Here is a 26154-nt window from a genome sequence, read left to right as displayed (position 1 = left end):
AACATTGTACATTATTTGGGGGGATTTTTGCTTAATGCAGTTTGTCACTGGAGAGGGCAGTGTACAATACAGTGCTTGAATAAGATGCAATGAATTGAACTCAGTATTCAGCTGCATGAGCCTATTGCTTTAGTTCTGATCTTTCACTCTGTTCACTACGATACTCTTGCTTGCCGTCTCAAGACTTTGCTAAGGTTAGGAAGATATGGTATTGATGCAGTGATTATTGAAAATTTATTGGTTGATCCTGTTTATTTTAGGGATATTGATTCTGTGGTGGAAGGCAGCAGGGAATTATGTGTAGTGAAGCAAGAAGAGCAGAAATTATATGTGACTAAAATACAGGACAGTCAGCAGTGCAGAGGAAAAGAATGCCATGAGACATTTAATATCTGTACAGATTAGGAAAGATCAGAGGCCCCAAACACTAAGATTCATATTTAGCTTTCCCCTTGGCATGATGAGTGTTTCCTGTGATATGAGGAGTTTTGGCCAGTATGTGCTCTACAAATGGAAGATGTTACTCATGGAAGAGCTCATGGAAGATGTTACCATATGAATGTGTCCTGAATACTTGTGGCTCCTTGATCTCCCAGCTGCGTAGCTAACATGAGATCTTTCCAGTCCTTTTCAGCCAAAGTGATCTGAATTAGAAAAACCTATCCACCTACTGTGGATCATATTTAAGCTAATCTGGCTCAGTTTGACTGAATTTGTTTAGATGGAGTTATTCACCTGAGTGCTATTGGTAGAACTAAAGAGTTGAGTAGCTTAGGGTGAGCTGAGAGGAGCTATAGGCTTCACCAGCACGGAGAGCTTCAGAGAGGGGCACTGCTCCAACGTCCACCTGCACACAGACAGTCTCGGGACAGTCGTTCCACAATAAGTTGGCTTGAATTATGACATTGGCTTCATTTATTTTGTTTTGATGGCAATGCTCATCACTGCCTAGGGGGTAGCAAGGAACTGCTAACATCATTTGGCAGTTTCATTGTTGTGCTTTTTCTCGGACCTGAGCTTTTTCTTGGCTAAGCCAAGTCTCTTTAACAACACCAGAGAACCATGATCTTCAGTGCACTTTGTTTTCCTTCTCAAAGCAACCCTGTCTGGGTTGACTAATACACTTCAAAAGTATCCTGTGGAAGTCGTTTTGATGTTAATACCACTGAGGGCATGGTAGTTCCTGGGTCAGTTGCTTAGCCTTTTGGTCTTAACTATATGAATTTACAGAGCTTCTACAGAACAATCAAGACCCTAGAAATCACTGAAGATGGAAACGCCTCTTTTCAGACAGGCTTGCTGGGATCTTGGCAATGACAAATAGCAGATGAGGGATGACTTCCAGAAATAACAGGAAAAATAATATAATATACAATATTAGTATTTCTCTAGCATCTTTGGTCAGCATGTATCAAAAACCTTTTGACAGCTTGGGCCCTGGAACAGCCCTGATACGAGGAGAAGTTCCTGTTCTGTATCCTGAACTAGCAGTCACAGAGCTAAAGGAACGGTTCAGGATCAAGGTTGCTGCCAAAAAGACTCAGTGCAGATACCTGCCATCCTGACTCCCAAATTCCCCTTTTAACCACTCTGTTGCATCATAGCTTTGATTAATTTTTTAATTTAATTTCTTTTTTATCAACTTGCTGTAGAACTGCAGTTTTGGGGAATTAAATCACATCTACTGATTCTGTGATTTTTAAAGATGTCGGTTAGTCAGGGAGGGAGATGGAAGCTGCACTTGCTTGTACAGTGATGGAACTGTTAATATAAGCCAGACCTTTGGGGGAAGAGGTTTGCTAATAAAGCCATATTGATGAGGATGTCTTTTAATGGGCAGTAGAGGCTGCTTTTAGTTATTATACTTAGTTAATGTAGCTAATGTGTTACTATAGCTTTTTTTTAACTAAGTGAAGCAGATTATACACATTCTTTTCCTTATTTAAATGTATGTTGGAGTTCTTGTTAGTTTACACACTGCCGAAAATTGCATTTTGATCTGTCAGTGCTGTAACAAGAAAAATTTCTGATGTGCTTCTCATCCAAATCTGAATTACAAGGCCAATCATTGCATTCTGTGTACCTCAATTGACCAGACTTTTCCAGGTATCACCAGGTGTGCGAGTTAAACATAGTGGTTTTGTATAGTATAATATTTCTGCCTGCAGTGCCTTTGATTGTTGGTGATGAGAAAGTTGAGAAATTGAGAGATTTTTCTCAGGATAAGTTTATGGTAAATGATGTTAGGAAAAAGACTTTTCTGTGAAGAGAGTACATTTGTAGCAGCACGCTGTCTCTTTTGTTTAAAATGCCTTTTTCATGGTTGCGCTGTAATTTTTATGTGGCCTCAAATTATTTAGGAAGTTATTTGCAAAGTTTATCGTCTGTCAGGCTAACTTTGTATGAATGCATGTTTGGAAAGGCAGTTTAGACAGGGATGAACTAAAAATTTATAAAAACTGTTGCTGAGCTTTCACATTTTTTCCAAAATGCCTATTTTAATAGGCTAGGGAAGTAACTGAGCGCAAATATTAAATATATTTACAGGGCAGATATGAATTTAAACGAAAAACTTTCTGCTGCACACATTCTAAATATGGCTTTTATGCACCGCTTGCATAGCAAGTGTTTAGGCAAATGGCTCAGCAAAATGGATGGATTTTTATCTCCGTTTATCAGTAGTTTGGATTCTGTTAGCTTAACATTGGCTGAAATGAAATTTGGGAAGGAAGTCCTTCTGTTTCTCTGTTCAGTAACTAATCTGAAGCAGCCTATATGCTAAAGATACTAGGATGTATACATTGTGTTTGCTCATTCTTTAAGGCATACACTGGTGGGCCTCCTGATTTGACAGTATTAATACAAACGTAATTATTAATAATAACTCTTATATATGGAACCAAACTTCTGTAGGACAACTGTCTTTAAAGGTGGATTTGTGAAAGTCATAATCAGTCATGAGGCACCCCTTGGCCATGCTATCTAAAGGCAAAGGGTACCATTGCTTTGTAATACCATTTTGAAATGAAACCTGTAAATATTAGGTTACAAAAATGGAGAATGATGTGATTCTTCAATGTGAACAAGTGTTTGAGTGTTACAGGCATTGTGCTCTGCTGACATGGCTGGCTGCAGTGCATCTTGCATTTATTAAAAGACCCATTTTTTCCTGAATTTTGGGGAAAAAAAGCAGAGTTAGTATGGCTGTACAATAGAACACTCCTCTTGTAATCATTTGATGCTCTTTTAAAGCAAATGTTGAAGAAAATTAATCTCTGATGAACATACTTAACTGTTGATGTGCAGTTAGTTTTAGTATTTGTTTATTTGCATTGCATCCCTGCAGTCTTTGAAGCTGCTGGAGAGTTTGTAGTGTGGCACAGCGTGTTTGCACTGCCATTGTTGTTCAAGAAATAACAGCTCAGTTGACGTGGTTTTGTTTTGAAATGGCTCCTCTATTATAGGCGTATTAACCTGTGATTGTTTAGATGATGATGATGATGTAAAGCTGCTTTAAAAAAAAAAATGGTTCTAATATTGATCTTTTTCAGAGCGCTTTTATTAGGCCTGGCTTGCAATCACAATCTGAAGGAGGTGTCTTTAGATCTCAGTAGCTGTGAGGTAAGGATTATTTATCAGGATGTGTTGAAAAGATGCATTGACTTGGAACTGGAGTTCTCCTGAAATCCACTGGGCTAGATGTTCTCCCTCTGTAATCAAAAGTTGTGGGAAAGGTAGAAATCAGAGAAGCATTTGTGGTAAAAATGAGCTGCTGTGTGTTGCCATGTCATAAATAATAAGCATGAAGCTCAGAGCACCTGCAGCATATCTCAGAGACCAAATACTCCTTGCAATAGCAATTTTAGCTAGAGCCAATGTGCTGTTTGCTGTGTGACAGCATCTGCTCTGTGGCGCTGCGGTTGTACAGGACCTTGCAGCAGGGTTTTCCATGGTGCCAAAACTGAACAGGTCACGGGAAGCTGCATGCCCTGAAGATGATTCTGCAGTTTGAACTTCTTCCTCCCAAATGTCTCTGGAGACATGTATTCTCTTCTGCAGGTTCACTTTTAAATCTTGGGAGAAATTCTGCTTTCCCAATCAGTTAAGGAGTTCAGTTTAAAAGGAAATTCTGGTAAGAGATGATGGAAACATGCTGTTAACTTAAGAGGCACTATGCAAATGACTTTATAAGTCACTACAATAAATACAAAAAAGATGTGGAAGCTTGATTGCTTTACTTTGTTCCCTCTTGTTTCTCTGTGCTTTGCTATGCACTTTGTTTCTCAGGACTGTCTCTGCTCCCATAAGACTGCTATCTGTGTGGCTATAGATTATGATAAAAGATCAGCTGTGATCCTGGGGAGCTAGTGAGGCAAACCCACTTAGGGAACTGTGAGGACTTTGGCCAACAAGAACAGGAAGGAGCTTTAGCTCTGGACCGAGCTGAGTGGCACCCTTTCCTTTTTAAACTGCAAAGGAAGCTTCTTATCTGTTAGGCAGACCTTTCTATGTCCATTGCCTGGGTATTAGCTATTCCTGCAGTGCCTTTGAAATGCAATGGTTTCCCTTTAAATAGAAAACACACAACTTGATGAACAGTTGAGGTGCAGTAATCCTTGCCTTAGGTCTGTGGTTGATTGCTTTTGGAATGTGCTTAGATTTCTTTACAGAGAAAAACCAAATCATCATGAATGTATTTCACAGTTTGTTTTGATATTTTATACTTTTAAAAAATGGTCTCCTTTGAAGAGCACTACATGTAAATTCCAAATAAAAAAAGCTTTCAAGTCAAGCACACATGCTTCTGACTTCTGAGCAGATAGATCAGTGGGATGATAATTTTTCTTTCAGAGGGCGGAAGGAAAAGGGAGGAGTAATTGAAGTAACAAAAATGGATTCCTGTATTCTTAGCCTTAAAAAAATAGATCAATAAAATGCAAACTTCAATAATGAGAATATAACTTAGCATGTAAATCATCCAAGGCTGACAGGAGTGAAAACTATCTTCAAGGCCTGGTACTGAATGCAATTTATTAAGTAACTCCTCAGATGGGTTATGGAGGAGCCCTCCAAGGAGGGATCAGCAATATTGGACATCAAGGCAAAAGTGGTTGTGGTAGAGTCTCATGACAGAAAGGGAGGAATTACACCCAACTCAGTGTTATGTTCCCCTCCATGATGTGGTCACTTCAGCAATTCCTAGGTGTAGGCTGCCTCTTCCAAAGCAAACTGTGAACGTGGAACATATGCAGGAGATGCAATCTGTAGCTGGTCCCTCAAAACTGACAGCACTTCCTTAGATCCTTCCCTTAACATTTTTTTCACATCACTGAGCTTTATCCATTCTCATGTGCTTTGGAAAGAAGAAATTATGCAATGGGGGAATTAACGTGCCAGGAGTTGGAAGTATGATCAGTGGGCCCAGCACCTGCGTCGTGGGCATGGTGGTCTTCCCTCAGAAACAGAACTGCGGAAGGCTCGGAGCCGGCGACCTGCACTATTTCCAGCTCCTGCAAGCACACGCTCTTACAAGGCTATAAAGCTGACGCTTCAGCTTTGCCCTTTTCCCTACGTCAGGCAAGCTGTACCCCACTATGGAAAGATAAATCTCTCTGTTCCTTCCTCCTCCCACCGCTTTTAATTTGCTCCCATAATTTTGTGGTGTACTAACTCCAAGCTTAATCATTTTATATTGCTTGCTCTTTTCTTTTTCTTTTTTTTTTTAAACTATGAAAATTACATTTTTATTTCTACCTGCTCAGCACTGATATATTTCATTCTTTTCCCTTCTGCTTCCCTTAGCTTGGTCACTGTGTAAGTACCCTCCATGCTTTACCTTAATTGTTAAATCAATAAGCAGCTTTGTTTCCACTTCCCATATTGATAAATCATAGCTTTGAACATACGTGGCTTTTTTAATTGTTGAAGGGCTTGTTCTTCATTTTCTAAAGAAGAACTGGTATTTGTAATCTCATGAACATGTCATATAGGAGATGTTGCAGAGTTCTGTTTTCAGTATTATGGTCCATGTTGATAAATAGCCCTCCAGTTAATCTCTGCTTTTATATATACACAAGATTTTAGTACAGCTGTGATAATGGCCCAAGTTCTAGGATCAAAATTTATGTTCCTCCGATTTCATAATTTCAACATTTGCACACGTGCACATGTGTCTGTATTTAAGATTTTGAATATAGAATAATGGGTACAAAGTTGAAAGCTGCTCTTGAAAAAACAGTTCACTTCAACACTTAACGTATATATAGCATAAACATTTAGAAATGTATTGTGAGTATAATTTTAGTGTATGGAACCTATACTAATAAACAATAGATAATGTAGTCCTTTATCTTTGCTGACCTTTTTCTCTAAAAATGAATTTTCTTATCACAGAAACTGACTTTTAATGCTGGTATTTTAATAGAAAAATGATTAAAATTTATTTTCATTAAACTAAATCTTCTGCTACAACTAATTATATTGTTTTAGGACAAATTGAAAATTTGGCTACAGTGAAAACTAAATTGTAACATCCGATTGAAATAGTCTGTGTGTAAATCATCTTTTTATTTTTTAACTTTGACAAGACCACATATAATCTGTCTGTTCCATTGATTCTGCGCTAATCAATGTGGAAGGCTGTGTAAAATGGTTGCCTTGTAGCAGCCAAGTCTGCCAGAGAATCACAGAGCAGAACTGAATGATTTTGGCATTCATATGGCAAGTGTTACAAATGCTCTTATAAAAATAAAGTTAACTTAAAATTGGAACAGTTTTGGCCAAAATACAGGTTACTAATTTGACCACTACTGTAGAGGATAAGATGAAGGATATGTAGGTTCTGTTCCATGCAAAAGAGGAAGGGCATCTTACACTCTGTACCTTTATATTTCTAGATGTGACTTACAATGTAGATGCTGTCTTTGACCACCACTGTTCTTAAAATGCTTAGGCCAACACATTGAACTGTTCATTAAGCAATTACAAATCCCAAACTTTCCAAAAAGTGCTAAATCAAGTCTTTATTGAAAAATACTGCTATCGGGCATTTCTGATTCCTTATTATGACATGGGTAAAAGACTATTCACAGAAATACTGGCAGCTTGATTCAGGACATTTGGCCGTGTAAGTAAACTAAGTAAAACATTACTCATTTTTTATGCACAGGAGTTGAAATGGCTATTTTACATTTGAAAACCTTTCCTTTTTTGAAGCAACCAGAGTGAAAATGGAAAATGTTTTGCAAAAATAGAATTTTTGTAGAACTTTTTTCCCCTTTTACTTAAGTCTTTTTTTGGGTGATGATCATAAAGTGAAATGCATTTTAGATGGCTTGCAGTAGCTGTAAGAACTATGAAGATACTTTGCTCCTTTGGAAAGTATGTTGCATTCTTTAATTCAGTAGCATTAGTGACTAAGCATGTAAGTTTTCATAATTTTGATTCTTAATGTTGGTACTTTCCCTTAGGCCATTTCATTGCTTATTCACTAAATCCTGAAATTTCATTTAGTATTTTAGATTAATAATGTCATAATCTATACTTTCCAGGTAGGCCTTTCAGTTGTTGCTGTTGTTTCTCTTTTGTTCCTATTTTTAAATAAAGAACAAGGTAAATTACTGATTCTCTCATTTATAGTGTTTTATAGCCATTTTACAATTGGGTTATTTTAATTTTATTTTTAGTGATGAGGAAATGTAATTCCATTGACTTTGATTTGGCTTCTCGTCTTTGAACTGGGCACCCTCTCATGGTGCTAAGAGCTGAAAGAGAATGCTTGCTCTGACTTGACTGTAGTGGAATTCAAGGATGACAGTGTTGCATGTTCTTATACTGTGACAAACCTTTCTCTTGCTGGAACTGAAAATATCCTGGCCCTTTTACCTATGGAACCTGCACCAAAGTCCTGCAGTCACTGCCCAGCAGAAGTGCTAAGGGATTCTTATTGTCTACACCATTTAAATCTTTCCCTGATTTAACTGCTGAGTAGTAGTTTTAAAAGAAAGTAAGGAGAATCTTTTTTCTCATATATATTTTCTCATATGTAGTGAGAGTGAAGGATGGGAATGAGAATAGTAGGAATGTGTGTATAGGCTGTCATTTTGATGTCTGTAACTTCTTCTGTTGCTGTTGTTTTTGCCACTGTTAGTATCTTCTGTTTCTTCAAAGCTCCTACCACTGTTTTCTGTGTGATCTCAAAACCCTAACTAGTTTGCAAAAATGGTTGATGTTTTATCTCTAGTTGAGATCGGGAGGTGCACAAGTCTTGGAAGGATGCATAGCAGAAATACACAATATCACCAGCCTAGATATTTCAGACAATGGTAAGTACACAGAACAGGAATGGAGGGTCATGCAAGTCCAGAATCTGAGAAAAATGCTTTTTCTTTCGTCTCACAACGTAATCAAGGGTAGCTGCTCTTGCTTTATGATTGTTGACTGTATTAATTATGGGAACGTCTCAGTCTGAGAACTGTCATAACTATAAAGAGCATAAAAGATGTTAATCTATTAACTCTAGCCTCAGAAGTTTATTTTGTTGGAGATAGGCATAACACAGCAGAATAAATGGCAGCAAGCATCTTGCTAGATCTACAGGGTTTTGTGCAAATTGGTTTAAATAAGAGAGGATGAGAAGCTTAATGAGAAATGAAAATGTGATGAAAAAAGGAAGGGAGAGGAAAGACCAGGTATGGAGCAGAGCTGTGGTCATGACACTGAAGAAGCAAGAAAGGGAAGTTTGGAGCAAGCAGTCAACCAGCTTAAGGTTTCAAGGTTCAAACAGGAAAGCTTGTTTGAATTAGTGGAAAGTTCTTGCACTATTGCTGCTTTGGGAGCTCTGTGCTTGCTAGCTGGCAATGCCAGCCAGTCCCCCTTCTTGCAAATTAAATTGTGGATATGTGGAATGGAAGAATTTGCCTTCCCCTTGCCCCTCTGATGGCCAAATATGAAAGTACTTCAAAAAGAGATTCCCAGTACAATCGAAAATCCAGAGTGTTTGCATTGGCAAGTAGAAAGCTTTGGGAGCTACTGACTCAGATCAATTATGTGAAGAGATTGATTTTTATACATCAATAAAGATATTTGGCATCTAAATTATCCTGTGGATTTGGATCATAATTCATAATAATCTAAATAGTGGACTCTTCAAATCCACCAATAGTTTAGGAGTACTATATTACAACATGCTATTTTTCTCATTTGAGAACAGAATAAAAATCACCCTTTTCCCCCCCCCAGATCACTTAATTTATAACCTTTTATGTTAGCCTCTTTGCATCTGCAGGCTTTGAGACCTTGTTGGTATACATCTCCGTTGAGGCTGAATAACCATTAGCATGATCTCAAAATTCTTGAAGGAACATGCAACTTTGCCTGACAATGCTAGGGACCCACTCTTGGGTGACTGAACTAAGGATACGGGACTACATTCCTCTTCTCTTTTTCTGAGAGATGCCTGCAGTCTCTCAGGTTAGGAGAGATGATTCGGCTGATGAGGATGGAAATTTAAATAGCTTATCTTTAGAGCCAGCAGCTCTGAGATGCACAATGGATCGTGTTTATTCTTATGGAAAAAGAGGCCAAAAAGAAAATAAAGACTTAAGAATAGAAGAATGGAAGTTTTTCTAGAGCTATTTAAATTAGTACACTGATGTGGTGGCTTGAATTAATGTAGCTTTAATAATTGAACCCTGTCTGGGTCTTTTGTGAAAATGTGTTTTAATTCTTAATCTAATTTGATTCTTTACAGGCCTAGAATCTGACCTCTCAACCCTTGTAGTCTGGCTTAGTAAAAACCGATCGATAAGACACTTGGCGTTAGGCAAAAACTTTAACAACATGAAATCCAAGTAAGCTTTTTTTTTTTCTTTTCAACAACAAGAGAATGAATGAGGAGAAGCTGCTGATTTCATCGTCTCCCTAACTTTTCTTCCCTCAGAAATCTCACTCCAGTACTTGATAATTTAGTTCAGATGATTCAAGACGAGGATTCAGTGAGTATCTCTCTGCCTACTATCATCATGTGTATTTGATCTTCATAGCTTATTTCTGGTAATTTTTCTTCCCTGTGTTAATTTGCTGAGTAAGATTTTATCATGATTCTGCACAGCCTCATCCAACACTTGCGTTTTTTCAAGTAGTAATTTGGATTGTTTGTAGCATATAGATACCAGTTTCTTAGCATAGTATTAGGATCTGTGCTTGTTGAAGAAGTAACTCATTCCAAATAGCTGGATACGTTTAACCTTTTTTGCTTTAGGTCTAAATTATACAGCCCTCTAGACACAAATTTCTAAAGTTCTCATGTCTGTGTAGGAGATTACAACCATAGTCTTCTGGGGTTGGTGACGTTCCTTAAATAACAGATTTTTTTTTTAATTAACTCTTTTTAGAATGCACTATTTCCTTATGCCTGTTCTTGGGTATTGCATTTTTTTTTGCTTGACAAAATGCGAAGTTACTGCAGTGATCTTCCAGAACTCCTCTCCCCTTCAAAATATGCGAACTGTGTACAATGGTGTTCTTCACCTCTAGTACATTAATCATGGGAGCAATTTCATAAAACCCTTTCACAGTGCCTTGCTGGGATTCTTGCCCACTTTCTTCATTTCCAGCCTCTCCTAACTCTGAAAGTCTTGGGTGGTTGGAATTGCTTTCTTGCCTTACTTGGTACCTTAGTTTTGGGTAGATGGGAATCTTAAAATACACACTAATTCTAATTGAGTTAGCACCAGTACTGAAAGCAGTAAGTCTGCACAGGTTGGATGGAAGATCATGATAAGAAGGTGGAGCTCTCTCTTACTACTTGTACCAAAAGAGCTTTTTCATCTTGTGCTGTGTGAACAGCGCCTTCTACCCTGACTTTAATGGGAATTGTACAGGGCTCTCTTTCCCTTCTGTCTCTTTTCTTTTGACATCTTACTGAAGGTGGTATCATTTCATCAGATGTTATCTGCTTTTTCTCTTTGGACCTTAATCTCTATCCTGCTCTGTATCTCATGCTAAATCTTTCACAGTTGTTCTGGAGAATGCTGCGTTAGATTCAGATTAATCACCAGCAAATGTAACTTTGTACGTTTTTTTTCTCAACTTGTTTTGTCCCTTTGTTTGGTTGCAGATGACCATTACTTCTCACTCAGGCCATATCCTAGAACTCTTCAACACACTCTACATCCAAACAGTATCTAAACCTTCTCAAATACCCTGATTTTTCTTCTTCTGTTTATGTGACTGTCCTGTCCATATTATCTATCTACAATGCTAAAACTTAATTCCAGCTTACACTTACTGTGTCTATATTAGGTGTTACAACCTTCCATTCATCTTTCCTGGCTCCTGTTTTTGCACCCTCCAGGTCATGCAAAAAGTAGCTGATAAATGCTGGATGTATTGTTCTGACACCTCTCCCCTTATATCCTCAGCTTCAACTTCTTGTGCTTATTTTCCTTTCAGCCTGTGGGTGATTTCAGCCATTGTGTTTCATTTTTTCTGCCTGTTGCACAGTCTGACATTCAGATGTGCGCCTGTCCTTAGTCACCATGTCTTTCCTAAGGTAACCCACACAACACACCCTTTAGTCACATCCTGTTTCCATACAGTTTTACAAAGAGATACTCCACCAAAAAGTTATTTTATTTAGGTGTTTAAAATAACTGTCTCTTCTTCATGACATGCGTTAGAGATATAGCATGTGATCCTCTTGCTGTTACCCTGTCTCTTCCCCATTTTCTTCTCTCTTGTTAATCTTCTTCAGTGAGGGAATCTTGCCTAGGATGGTCCTCACTCTACCATGAGATAGTGCAGTGCTTGGAAAATGATGTTAAGTTTCTAGTTATTTTGGTTTGGCTTTGAATCCTAAATGGAGTAGTCCTTATTCTACCATTGCTATGTGTTTATTGCCACAGGAAATTAAAAGTTAGAATAGAAGCTGAAAGAGCAGAGTTTGACATTGCCCAGAGTGTATCATTTGATCAGTATTGCCTGCAGGTGGTACAATTTGGGGACCACTGCATTATCTGCTGGGAAACCTGAAAGGAGAGGTTTTAATCTAGAATAGTCATCTGCCAAATGCTTCCTCATGTATTACACATGCTTTAAATAGATCTGTTGCTGTGTTAGTGTGAGTAATGAGTGAAGTGCTTTAAGCAATTAATAGCTTGGTTTTATGACTGCAGAAACACAGCTAAATACAAATATAATTCTATCCAATTTAAAAACTGTAGCAGTAACCTCAGCAGCAATATTTTTCTCTCTATTTAAGTAGATGCAGTACTGTGCAGGCTATGAAAGTGTGTGCTTGTTGGCATAGCGGCACAGCAGGAGGTGTCTGAAGCTGTATGCTTGCTATGCTACTGCTTTTCCTCTTGCAAAAGTGGATGTTACACCACAGGCACAGTTTAGTTACTCAGAGCAATAGTCAGTCCTGCATAGAGCAGAGATTAGTACAGTGCTGAGTATTCTTGTTTTTAGTCCAGTGTTTGTTGCAGAATAGGCCTTCTGAGGGTTTTTACAGCATTTTTCTTCTTATTTGAATGAATTTAACTTGATTTAATTCTCAAGTGTTCGCAACAGGAGTATGACAAAATCAAATGGAATATAGTTTCTAGTTCTGTCCTTTACTTTAAGGATACCTCTTCCCTCATAAGATTACTTGAAAAGATTGCTTTAAAACATCTTTAGTGTATTAGGAAAGAATCTGTTTTTTGCAGCAGGGGGAATGAAATCAGTTTTGTAGACATCTGTTTTCTCAATATCCAGATAGAACTGTAAGTTGTTACTGGAAATATGTGTTTTTTGGCTATGCAATATTGCCCCTATTTATAGGGAATTGGTGGGTGTATTTTTTTTATTTTATTTTTATTTTTTTTAGTGCACCAGTCAAACATTCTCATGATGTTACAGCCTGTATATTTAATTGCGTAGAGTTGTGTTCTGATTGTAGTTTGCATTCAAAGCACCAGATCAATCCAGAGGTTTTTCTTCCTTGCCCTTTCAGTAAGGGGTAAGGGTAGCTATACCAGAAAATTAATTAGCAGTTCATCCACTTCCAAGGCACTGCCAATATAGCAGGTGTTGAAATGTGCTAATAATGGTGTATAAGCGTCAATACTTGAAGAGCACAATGCCAAAGCAGTTAAATCAAATCATACGTTGTTTTGTCAGAGTGTTGGAACAAGGTCACAAATTCTTTCCTGTTACAGGAGGATATCTGAGGTTTAGAAAACTTGACTGATAAATGTGGGAGCGAGCGCTTCCAACTAAGTTAGCAGAATGCCCCTTTCTAAAGCGATAAATAAGAAACAGAAGAAACCACTTTCACGAGCTTACTCTTGATTCTCTGCCTTCAGTACTGTGGGATGCTGCTTTTCAGTGACTGTCACGGGAGGTCGTCTCAAACTTGTGCCAAGAACTCTGTGCCATTCTAATGTGATGCTGATATTCTTTAATAATGTGATAAAACAGGGAAACATAGGCATATTACGGTCATTAACATAGTAATTTAATAACTTCAATTTAAAATAAAACCAGCATGTGGCTTTTGTTACTGTTAGACTTTCTAATTACAAACCTGCTGTGCCTCCAAATTTGTATGCATCTCCTCATTTATAAATGCCTTCCTCATTGTTGCAAGCTTTTTGGCTGTCACTGTAGTCCCATGGTGTCTGGAAGCTAGAGTCCATTGTATAGTAGGTACTCTACAAGCATCTTGGAGCTAGGAAGCACATATAGGCCAGTTGGTTTAGTTACATTGATCCAAGCTTAGCTGCCAATCCATCACATCTAGTTTAGGTGCCATGATTCATCCTTGTGAGGTGCAGATTTTTCTCATATTGGCAATCTGTGGATTTTTAGGCTCCTAAAGTTATCATCTGATGCATGCCTAAGTGAGTGTGCAGTGACAATACCCTTCTTATGAACTCACTCTTGAGCAAGGGAAAGTGTTTTGCAGAATTACCATACATCAACAATGACGAATTACAATTTTAGCAGCTTTAATACCTCTGCAGGACGTGGTGATGGATGGACTGTAGTTCTTAAGCTCCTGCCATTGACAATGGAGGAAGGGGTCTGCAGATGTTAATACAGGCATTTTAAAAGTAAGTTTTTTGTAAGGCTTTGGAATATGCATTGCAGGAGCCCCCCAAAAGCAGTTTCAGCTTAAGGTAGTATACAGAAAAAGCTACATAAAGGTATTGCAATCACAGGTGTTAAGTATCGCTGTGAATAGTATCCATTATCCTACTCATGTTAATGGATAACTCTTCTTATGGTTTTTAGTTTCAGGCCTGCTACAGTTGTCTCTTCCCTCCCACATGTCAATGCCCTTAGTTGAAGGAACAGAAATGCAAAATCAGTCCTTAAAGCTGAAGTAGCAATAGTAAAACAATTTAAAGGAATTCTCTTTGTTTTAACGATGTCTTGGATCCTAACTTACCCCGTGAAAACATTCTCAGTCTGAGTGAGAGAAAGTAGGTACTAGACCATATTTTTATTTCTCACTGACAGTGAAGCATGCTGGTTAAGCAAAACTCACTGGACAACAGAAGTTGTCTTGTGAAGCTGATTGTTGCTATCTTGCCTCTTTACAAGTTTCTGCTGTATTCAGTACTTGCCCTCATACAGCAAATGGGAGATACTGACACTTAAAAATGTTTTTTTCAAGGTTGCAACTTAGTCTGCCTGTGTGTGTCTTTGACACCTGTGCTGTAAAATGTTGACTACTATTCTAATTTATCGTGTGTTATAATATCCACAGCAAACCAATTTAACTCTTAGATTGCACGGTGTTCTCTCTGAGAGTTTCACCAGTGTGTGACTTCTTTTGGTTGATGTATGAGAAACGAATGCATTATCAGTTCCTGTTATTGGTGTCTTTTCTATGCTCCACAGCCTCTGCAGTCATTGTCCCTCGCAGACTCCAAGCTGAAGACTGAGGTGACCATCATTATTAATGCTTTGGGCAGCAATACATCTCTTACAAAAGTGGATATTAGTGGAAATGCCATGGGAGACATGGGAGCGAAGATGCTAGCAAAAGCCCTACAGATAAACACAAAGCTCAGGTAAGGGGAACATATTTGCAGGAAAAGTCATAATGATTTAATAATACTGAAGTTTTTGGCTTATTCTCTGTCTGTTTCTCTTCAAGACCCCGGGTAGGGAAAGCCGCCTTACAGTGTCTCTGTTTGCAAAGATTCTCTTTACTTAAAAAGGGAAAGCAAGGAAATTCTTTCTACAAAAACATCTCCAGAACTGAAACTGGCAGAAAATTGTTTGATTAACAGAGAATTCTGTACTTTCACTGATTAATATAACGTGAGGTATTTGATTTGGTCATCCACTTCAAAGTTAGGGAAGAGAGGCGTGGTTTTGACAGAAGAATAGACAGAGACAATCCCTTCCCTGTCTCCAAGATAAAATCCAAATCCATTTTCGTTCAGGCTTAGCCCTGGTAGGGTTTAAGCCTTCTTGCTTGTAGTGGCATCCCTTATATTCTTGAAGGGACAGTATCTTTCTGTTTTTGTTGTGACAAGAGGGCTCTAAATTTCATAGAATCATAGAAAAAAATAGGTTGAAAGAGAATGTGGAGGTCATCTAACCAACCTCCTGCTCAAAGCAGGGCTGACTTTAAAGTTAGACTAGGTTGCTGAGGGACTTGTCCAGCCAGGTTTTGAAGCTCTCCAAGGATGGGGATTCCACAACCTCTCTGGGAAACTTGCCCCAACACTTAGTTACTTTGTTCTGCACTCTCTTTCTACTGAAGGCCTTTCTAGCAGAGAAAACTCTGGTACTTTGGTGGGAAAAAAAAATAAATTGTTCTTTGTTTTCTGGAGTCTCACTTTGGAGGAAAACTAGGAGCATGTGGAAATCAGTATGGGCGGCAGCATTGACCATCCCTCCGTCACTAGATCTGATGGACTTTGGTATCTCTCCTCTGCAATTTCATCCATCCAACAACTTCACTGTGCTTTTTAGCAGATAGCTGGCACTGATGGCTTGAGAATATCACTTTTTTTTCTGTCTGGCATGTGATCAGGAAACAGTGAACCTTCAGTCAGCGTGGATCTGGATGTGCACCTCCAAATATGTCCCCATCGTCAGTAAAACTAATTCTTACTCCCCCTTTTGTCAGGCTGTGCAGATGAAGCTTCCACAGTGTATTTTCTGTATGAAGAGACCATTTTGTGTTTGGTGTCCAGTGACTCGTTCCCCAGACAATAAGAAATTCCACAGAAGTGTCTTGGCTATTTTGTACAGAAGCAGGGATCCTGGTGTTTGCTATGCCCAAATGCTGAGGTAGTCACTGAATATTGAAGATGTCAAGAAACACTGGAGAGGTAGCTTGGGTTTGTTGAATGTATTAACCCAAAATAACCACAGTACTTTAACAAACAAAGGCCTGAAGATTTTCCGGGTGGTGGATTGAAATGTTCTGCAGTACTCCAAATGTCATGGTAGATAATCTATGATGTGGTTGCAAAGTGAACAATGTAATGATAACTGCCTGTGCTTAAAATGTTGTAAAATCGTGCCCTGGTAGCAGTATAAGCACTTCCCAGTGACAAAAATGTCCAAGATTTGATTCCAAACACTTTTGTTCTTTGGAGAGTATATTCTCCATCCTTCTCTTCCTTACCTTTATCTTGCATCTTCTAAAAAAACCCAAAGGGATAGTTCTGCAGCAGCAGAAGGGTGTCACTATCTGTGAAACCCTGTTCTCTGTCCTTTTATTTGCAAGGCCAAAAGTCTTTTTTTTTCTTTTCTTTTTTTTTTCTTTAAGAGCAGCTGTAACTAGTGCTCTTGCACAAGTAAGATTTATCTGTGTGATTGCATCTTCCGACTACTAATGAGATCTTTGATCATATGTACACAAACTGCCGGGCAGTAGGTTAGGTGCACTGTATATTCAAAAGAGTTGCAATTTGTGCACCTAACCTAACAGCTTATACTGGCAGCTAGTTACACTGCATGTGGAATCATAGGAACTGTGTGATGAACTGGTACAGGAGTGGATATAAAATAGCCTGAAAAATTTGGCCACCAATTAGTGTGAATTTTAAAACATTTATTTTATAACAGAGTCATGTAGCCTTTGTGGAATAGAGATTGATTGGTTGCTGCAGTTTTCTTTTTTTCAGTACGAGCTTGTAAAGCAGGCAGTTGAACTTTGTTTTGGTGCTATTCCTGGAAAGAGCTGATAACTTGGATTTAAAATTTTATCTCCAAATCTTTCTGTTAACCGTATTTTAGAAGTGTTTGACATTAATGCAGTGCATTTTATATTTCGATACTAATAATGCAAAATATAGTACAAAGTCCTCTTGAAAGGAAGGTAAACTGAATTTTGTAGTCTCTTTTCTTGACTTCTGCTATTCTAAGGTTTTAGCCTGTAACTAAACACAGGGGTTTAAAATGTTGCCTTCCGCTATACATATGCATATTTGGACATATTACACTATGTTACTTTAAAGTACAAAGTTTCTTTATTGATCTGTTTGGATCATCTGTGGTTCTTGCTTAATGTTCTTTTCTTTTCCTTCCCCCCACCCCCAGAACTGTAATATGGGACAAGAATAACATCACTGCACAGGGCTTCCAGGACATAGCTGTGGCACTGGAAAAGTAAGTTCTCAAGCAACTGAAGGACAGATGAAAAAGGAGGCCAAAGTCTTAGATCCTGAAAGACCTGAGCATCTGCAATTCTCCCTGCAGTCAGTGTAATTTGAAGATGCTGAATGCGTCTCAATTTTAAGCATTAGGGTGCTTAATGTAAAATAAAATTTATGACTCCACATTTAACTCAAAAGGATGAGAAGGGGCTCTGTGGCGCTCTCATCCATATTCTGCTGTCAGCTCTCAGGCCAGTGAGTTCTGCTGTTGGCGCTAAAATTCTGAATCTGAGATTGGTTTTCCTCTTTCTTCTTTCTCTTGTGTTGATAGAGCATGCAGAAATTCTGCTGTAGTCAATGAACAGAGCCATATGCAATAACAGAAAATTACTAAAGCATGCCTTTGTTGTCTGATTTATTTATTTATTTATTTTTCCCTCAGCAAGTTGAATCTAGTAGTGATGGTCTCAGGTACTGAGGTTTTTCATCCTAATCTCTGTGGTTTGAGTCATTTTGCTTCACTGAACTCAGTTGCAGCAGTTACCAGTGATAGATGCTAAACGACTTTGATCTCTCTCCATCTCAGTTCTCTATATTTGATGATTACTTTTCTTAAGAGGGAAAAATTGCAGATTTAAATTAAGCGGTAGTTGCAGTTGTTTCACAGCATTAAATCCCTCAGACAGGAGCAAAGGGCCTCTTCTGAAGGTGAAGGTAATGCACAATTGCTGGTTTCTAGACAAGATGTCTTGCAAAACTGTATAGCTGCTTAGGGTAGCATCCTAACCCTTGGAAAGGGTCATAATTCTAGAGTTTATCAACCAGCATTGCATTACTGGTATAGAAGTTGTTTCATGAAACTGTTGTTTATATGCTTTGTTTCAAAATCAGTTCAGTTGCACTGATTAGGGAAATCGTGTAAATGATGTATAATTAAGCAAATCATCTTGGAGTGATTCCACTGACAGTAGTGAATAATAATTTGCAAAGGTTTTTTGTCCAGACATTTCTCTTTTATAGAGCAATAGAGTGTATGTTTACGAGTCTGGCAAAAAAGAATGTACGCTGTTTTCTGGTTAACATCAATTTTACTTTTATCCGAGCATTTCAGAAGAGAAGTAAATAGAAAGGCAGGAAATATTCTAAGCCAGGTGCAGATCATCTAAGAAGAAAAAAGGAGATGCTAGTGACAATTCTGTCATGTTGTTGCAGTGATGTCTTATTCATTTAGCTTGGAAGCTGAGGTCATCTTCTGTCTTTTTTTTAACATGTTAAAACCATTAAACCATTGGTAATATCACAACATAAGCCTTGAGCAAAGGTTTAAACTTGCAAGCCTGGGATTGTCAATATTGCCTAAAAAATATTAGTCTTCAAACAATCCATCTCAAAAACATATTGAGAACATCCTTCACCATATGTTTTCTAGAAATACATGATACCATCAATTTTCTGTAGGAAAGAATTGTTGCTCTGAGTGGAATGAAATATACTGAAAGAGCTTGGTATGTGGAGGGGTGGGTTGGGAGGGTGTTTTGTTTTTTCGTTTTTAGGGAAAAAATTGATAGTCGTATATTAAATCACAAAAGAAGAAAGCCAGGTTTTCATAGTATGACAAGGCTGCCGGAGGAGCTTTGGGAGGGATTGTAAGGAAACTTTAAAACACATTGAAGTAATTTGAACATTGCTTTCCCCCCTCCTCCCAGCTTCTCTTCATCTATTTAGTGTTTCATGAAAATGTTATTCCTGCAATGAAATTCCACAAGCTTTACTGTTAACAGAGTTGCCACAACGATATCCCAGCCAACGGACATGAAATGTTAGGAAAAATTTATATAGAATTCTGTAAAGGTGTTAATTCAGGAGAGTATTTGTGAAACATGGATTTATATGTCATTAATTTTGATGGGGAAATAAGTATATGCTTGTGAGTTTTGCAGTCTAGAGCCCACTTTATCATATAACTGCACTGTAGTGTCCTCTATTTCTTTTTAAAAGACTCTTTCTGTATGGACTGACTGGAGAAATAGCTCAGCTTCTAAAATCTGGTGTAAAACGCTGGGATTTATTGGAGAGCTAAGAATGCTTGCTTTTCAATGATATCAAAATCACATATCTAAGCCTACAAAATAAGTAGTCTTATTCCTGATTTAACAAAATTAGGCAGTATAATCATCATTCTGCAGCACTGAGTCTAAATCATGAGTGGAGCAAAAGTTACTGCAGGAGAAATAGCATGTGGTGAAATTTAAGACTATTGTCACACATGCTGTATGCAGACAGAGAGATGGGAAGGTTTTTGAAACATCCTTTCTGGTTTCTGAGTACCTCTCTTTGAAATATAACATTCTTTTAATATAGGTATTTTGCTGAGAGTATTGAGAGTGTTGTAAACACCATTGGATTATTGAGTTGGTAGGGAAATGCATTCTATTACAACTGAGAAGTGGAGGCTTAAGAAGCAAAATAAGGAGAACGGAGAAATATTTTAGACTTCAAAGAAAACTGAGACAAGTCAAAGTGTGAGGATAAATGTTGCTCTGATGATCAAAGTTGCAAGCAAGCTCGAAATTCTTGATTTTTTTTTTTTTTCCCCCAAGAGGTGGTTAATTCTTAGATGAAATAAACTAGCATTGCAATATGATACTGTCCCCATTATCTATCTTTGAACTCAGTATCTTTGACATTTGAAGATAGTCCCCATGTTGGTGAACAGCCAATTATTCGCTGTTTTAGAGTACACGAGGACATGTAAGAGTTTCTGTATAGCAGGGACAGTTCTTTTGAAGGACAAGACAGCTAGGAAGAGAAGTTAATTTTTCAGCTATGCTACAGTAAGCAGTTGGATGCTGTGGAAGGATGGACACTTCACTGACTGTGCAGGCCCGCACAAGTAACTGCCTGCCACCAACAGCTATACATCAACGTTTTTACATTTGGGAAAAAAGTGAGAGCCTTGCATGAGCATATAATGTAAAATGTTGGGTAGTATCAGCAAGGAGTTGGTGTGTTTGGCATTTCAAAAGACTGCATTCCTTCACAGTACTTCAAGTGTCTGCTGTTAGTGCTTTTAGTGAGAGATGGGTCCAATGAACTCAATGGACTTGACTCAGTTGAAACTGTCAGCTTTAAGTGTTCAAAAATAGTGGGTTCTAAATATATTTGTGAAGCTCTAGATAGTATAGAAACAGACCTTTGGTACAGTGTTTGTAGACAACCAGAGGAGGAGGAGATGTGTGCAGAAAATTATGGCTAATTGAAAATGTGAAGAAAAATTTCCTTTGCAGTTTTTAAGAGCTTCCTGCTCTTTTTGCTCTCATCTATACAAATCGGAAAGTGTGTGGGTATAACATACAGTGTTTTTCATTTTAACTGTGTCATGCTAACCAAGTTATGTTCTCAGAGTTTGAAAGCAATTTCGACTTGAGACAAAATCCTATCTTTATTCTCATTTCACAGCAGATGGACGTAGCTATGGAAATACTTTGCAAACAAATAAGTAAGATGCAGGGAGCAATTGTTTCTATAAAGCAGCATAGAGATGTTATGCTTGTTTGGTCAGCTTCTATTAAAAATTCAGCAAGTGTCTTGAAATTGTTTTAAACATAAGAAAGTATTAAATACTAAATTTTCAAAACTACATCTCTTGGTCACTGTCTATGTGTTACTGAGTATTTCCGTTTAGACTTAGATCTGATAGAATTGCCAGCAGGCACTGAGAATTCCTAGTCTGTGTGACATAGGCGAAACTAATCTAATCTTGTGGGCAAAGGCACAGAGAACAGTTAAGTGTTTAATTGAAAGCCACTGGGCATTGGCTATTTAACTGCATTTTTTTCTTTTTAAGATCTCCACCTATATCTAGTGGTAAAGAAGAGTTAGATGCCAAAAGGAGTATGCATGCCTCTAGTTAGTCCACTTAAAAATGTAGAAGATACATGTATGTTCTACAGACAGACAAGATAAATCTTCTCTTTCTCCTAGTTTATTCTTCATAATGAGATACAGTAATTAGGTTAACTTTTACTATTAAAAACCTTTTTTTATTTTTCTTTAGGAATTATACTTTGAGATTCATGCCTATACCTATGAACGATGCTTCCCAAGCACTCAAAACAAACCCTGAGAAAACAGAAGAGGCACTGCAAAAGGTATTGCATATACAACCCATGTACAGAACTAAAACCAACCAAAGAAAAGTAATAATTTTAAGTGGTTGTGACTTCATGCTTGGTTGAATAAGAATTCTTGGCCAGAGTCATTGATTGTTTGATTTGCGTGGGCATACATGTGGTAATCAAGTCCTGCAGGAGCAAGTAAAACTTTTTATTCCAAAGAGTGGTTGCAGTGAAGGGTGATAGAATGCAATGGCTTAGTATCAAAAAGACATAACTAAACCAGTACAAGCTAGACCATGTATTTCTATATGTCCAAGTATGGAAGTGAGGGTTAGAAACTGGCATGTTTGCACGTATGTGCTTGTGTGTATTTCCATGTGTACAGAATTATTGGTATGCATTTTTTCCTGTTGTGGCACGGAGAGCACAGTCAGTGCTGTACAAGACAAAAAGAATGCTTTTTAATTTGGAGGAGGATAAAAACATTTACTGCCTGTGTTTTATACAAAATTCACACACTATGTTGCCATAAACAAACAACTGCACGAACATGTTCTCTTGGATGACGATGGTGTTGACAGTATCTATAGCTGTTCCACTTGCGTGGATTATTGAACTCCTAACTGAGTTTTAATACAGTAGACCATGCAAGCTCCAACTGAGTCTCCTAGCCAATCAGAAAACATACAGTTCACAACTTCTAATGAATAGTTTTCCTTCAGTCAGGGTAGGGGCATAGAAACCTTAAGTAGCTCTTACAGATAGCTGTGATTGAAAAGCAAATGTCTATGGTCCTTATTAGCAAAGAAATTTTCAGTAAATGATTCTCAAAGGGAAAAATAGTAGTAGTTAGCTCCTATTTCTTTGATGCATGAAAATGATCTAAATTCTGCTTTAAAAAATCTGGATCATAGGGGATGGTTATTTCTGCATTTTTTCTAATATAACTGTAGGTAGATTCATATCTGGAATTATAAATGCATCTCTCTGAAAAAATATTGTGAAGCTTCTGTCCACAGGGGCTTAATTTCTACATGTTAATTAGGCATTATGTATAAAGAGCATTTTCTTTTATTCATTTAAAAGTTGCTAAAGAATGTGTTTGGCCCTGCGTTTGTTTTAACCTGTATCATTCAGGCTTTCTTTACACAACATAAAGAAGTCATGTGTTGTGTGCCCCCACAGATGGCAAAACTCCCTGGAAGCACTGCAGACCAGGCAGTTAATTCCGTGTACGCACAAACACCTGCCTGTGCTAGTTTTGAGGGGGAGAGCCTGGTGCAGGGTTGCGTGAGCTGATTGAGAGGGACAGAAAAGCCCATAAATTTCAGCTTGAATGCAGTCAGAGTGCTTATGGCCTTGGTCCGGCCCCAGGTGGACCTACTGGCTAAACTACCCAGCTCTAGTATCTCCACAGCACTTCACTTCCAGTGTGGACAAACTGGACAAACCCTGCATTACTGTTGAAAGCTGAACATGGGGCTCTGACTGCTGCTCCAGGTTAAGAGGTTACTGCCAAACCCCATTAGTCTCTGCCTCACACCCTGCTGGCTACTGCACCCATCTTTTCCCCTCTCTTCCCTTCAGATCAGATCCATGACCATGGATGGACCTTAAATAGTGATATTCCCCAAGTGAGGGGATAACTATATGCCATTAAGCTGGCAGATGATAGGTGGTAACAGCTGGTGACAGTAATGGTGGGCTGTGACCAGGAGCTGAGGGTAGGAATCACTTGTCCCTGAACAGCATTCACATATTGTTTATCCCATAACAACTTGTTAACTGAGGTCCCTATGCTAGGCATTTGGGGAAATTTTACTCCTCTCAAGTCCATACTGCCATTTAAATCCATCTCTTTGCAGTGAGCTGAGTGAATCTAAAAGAAATGAATACAGCTGTTGCTCATTTCTCGTGTCTCCACATCTTTGTCTCTACAGCAACACTTTAAGAATAGATTCCCTTCAGATAATTCTTGAACATGGATCTACTCCTTTGTCAACATAACTTACTGAATTGTTCAAAAGAGAAGACTAATTCAGAAAGCACTGGCGAAAGCACAGCGCTTAAATGTGTTTCACTAGTCATTGAATGAATGAACATTTGTCAGTGTTTATCAAGCACTGAGACACATACAATGAGGTTTGCAGATAACAAGCAAAAGTATACTTAGGCAGTTATTTCTCCTAGCCTCTGATACAGTGGCAATATTGAAAGCAAACGACAATGTGGAGAGTTGAATCAGCTTCCTAATCGGATTTTGGGTTTTTTTAGATAGAAAACTACTTGCTTCGTAATCACGAGACCAGAAAGTACCTGCAGGAGCAGGCATACCGGCTGCAGCAAGGCATTGTCACTAGCACCACTCAGCAGGTGAGAACCTTGTTCCGTATGGGTAGTTTTCTGTTTTTAAAATCTGGCTTGGGATAAAGTTTTCTTCTATTTGCAGCAGAGCAACCTATAGCAGAATTTGCCTTGTGGGTGATACTTGGTTTCCTGAAGCAATGATTATCAGTGTTAATTTTTTTTTGGAAGAGGTAGACCTATGTATAACAGTCTAGTACTGTGCAGAGAAAGACTCAAGCTATCTCTGAGTAAACTGTCATAGGAACCGGGAGCTCTTCCATTCATTAGTGCTCAGGAGTCTGAGATGAGAGCAGGCTCTCATCAGCGTGATGAGCATCATCATAAGACTATGCCACTTCTGGTGTCTGAACCAGTTCCAGCATCTTTGTATAGCATCGAAATACCATGTAAACATGCCCTTAGATACCAGCAGCACTAAAAGCCTTATAGGATATGTCATCCTCTGTCTTACACCTTTACTTAGAAGGAAGAAGAAAAGGAAAGTAGAAGTCTTCTGTGTCACTTATATTCTGGACAGCTGAAAAAGCTCCTTGTCTAACACAACCCAAAAGGCTGCTTGAAGCTGGGAAGCTTTCCTGTTTTGTCTGCAGACTACACCATCAGCCAGGCTTGCTGAAATGTCACGTGTTCTCCCCCTGCCTTGGGAGGACCACAAGAGTTTTCTGTGATAGTTCAGCATTGTCTTTATTCCAGTCCATTTCTTCCTAGCACCCTTCAGGGCTGTTTTCAGCTCCAGTGCACCATGGAAGCAGAGTGACAAAGGTGGAGAAAAACTTACCATAGTCCTTACTTTAAACTTGCTTCCACCTTTGTTTGCATCAATTGTATTTCCATGCAAATGGAAGACTCCAGCAATCAGGAGAGAAACACCTGTTTTGTTCTCAGCTGAGTTAGTAAAAATTCTGTGTCCTCTGCATTTTTTTTTTGTGTATCTTAATTCGCAGTGGCTTTTCTCTACCTCCATCTTTAAAAGCTAATGGGAGAGTGTTTCATTACTAGGGCCTGAAAATACTTTCTAACTTCTCAGCAGAGAAAATGGTACGTGGAGATGTACTGGCATTAAAAACTGCAAGAACAGCATCACTTAATTTTATTCAAGTCATTCATCTGTTCCAATGTCACCTATTTTCCTATGCTGATAATCTCCATTTGAATTAAGTTTAGATCTTTTTATGGCTTGGTGATTTTAGTTAGGCTTCTTTTCCCAACAGTCACACACACATCAGGTTTCAGTAAATGTAATTTGTTGTTGTTTTAAAAATAGTAAAACTACCTATTTCTATATTAAATTGTGTGCGATACAGATGGATTTTAAAAACAGTTTTAAAAGAGAGCTAGAAAAGATCCTCTAGCTAGCACAGTGGAATTGTATTATTATTCCCAGAGTATATTATTCTTAGTTCAGATGTCCCAGTGAGACTTTCCCACTGTCTTAGTTGTTTGTATTTATACAAAAAAAGCCAAAACCCTTTGAAGAGTCATGTGGAGTGCAAAAGAAGCAGGCTATTAAATTATTTCAGTTCTCATGGCTAACTATATGAGATGCTAGAACTCAGGGCATTCTACAATGACGGTGACACATGCACTTGGTTTTCATTTCAAAATGTCAAATAGTCAGTTCGAATGAATATTAGGCAGAACAATAAAGGCTTTTAAGTACTATATTTGCCCCATGTCTCTCAATCAAAACTGACTGTGTGTCAGCCATTCTCAGTGGTCCATCTTGTAAGAATATAAACATATTACCTGCCCTGTATTTGAAGTGCATTGAATGAAATGTAGCACAGATGCAAATGAAGTTCAGTTGACTACACTGTGAAAGATCTGGTGCAAACTTCTGCTTTGGTAATTATAATTTCCTTACAACTAGAAATGTTTGCTTGGTGTAACACATCCAGAAAGCTAGCACAATAGAATTTTGCTCAGACAAATCTCTGCTGATGTTTGAATGGATTGTAATGAATAGAGCTTTCTGTTACTGTACAAACTCCTTAACAATTCAGGGATCTCGCAGTCAAGGTTTAAGTATATTAAAGTTTTCAGGAAAGCAAACCAAA

At 38.2% G+C, this 26154-nt stretch overlaps 1 protein-coding gene across 6 annotated transcripts in view; it reads left to right on the top strand.

Annotated features, from left to right (window-relative positions):
• Positions 1-26154, top strand: part of CARMIL1 (capping protein regulator and myosin 1 linker 1) — a 198264-nt gene that overhangs the window by 119668 nt on the left and 52442 nt on the right. For all 6 annotated transcript variants that reach the window (XM_064506937.1, XM_064506940.1, XM_026115610.2 and 3 more), the window contains 8 exons: positions 3552-3621; positions 8243-8324; positions 9752-9851; positions 9941-9995; positions 14893-15065; positions 17557-17625; positions 21670-21763; positions 24005-24103. In XM_064506937.1, the coding sequence (XP_064363007.1) occupies positions 3552-3621; positions 8243-8324; positions 9752-9851; positions 9941-9995; positions 14893-15065; positions 17557-17625; positions 21670-21763; positions 24005-24103 (742 nt within the window). The remainder of the gene's footprint in view (positions 1-3551; positions 3622-8242; positions 8325-9751; positions 9852-9940; positions 9996-14892; positions 15066-17556; positions 17626-21669; positions 21764-24004; positions 24104-26154) is intronic.

Source organism: Dromaius novaehollandiae, chromosome 2 (assembly GCF_036370855.1).
Source record: "Dromaius novaehollandiae isolate bDroNov1 chromosome 2, bDroNov1.hap1, whole genome shotgun sequence".
Taxonomy (NCBI): Eukaryota; Metazoa; Chordata; class Aves; order Casuariiformes; family Dromaiidae; genus Dromaius; species Dromaius novaehollandiae.
The sequence above is the reverse complement of the archived record's forward strand: the minus strand, read 5'-3'. Positions and strand labels throughout refer to the sequence as shown.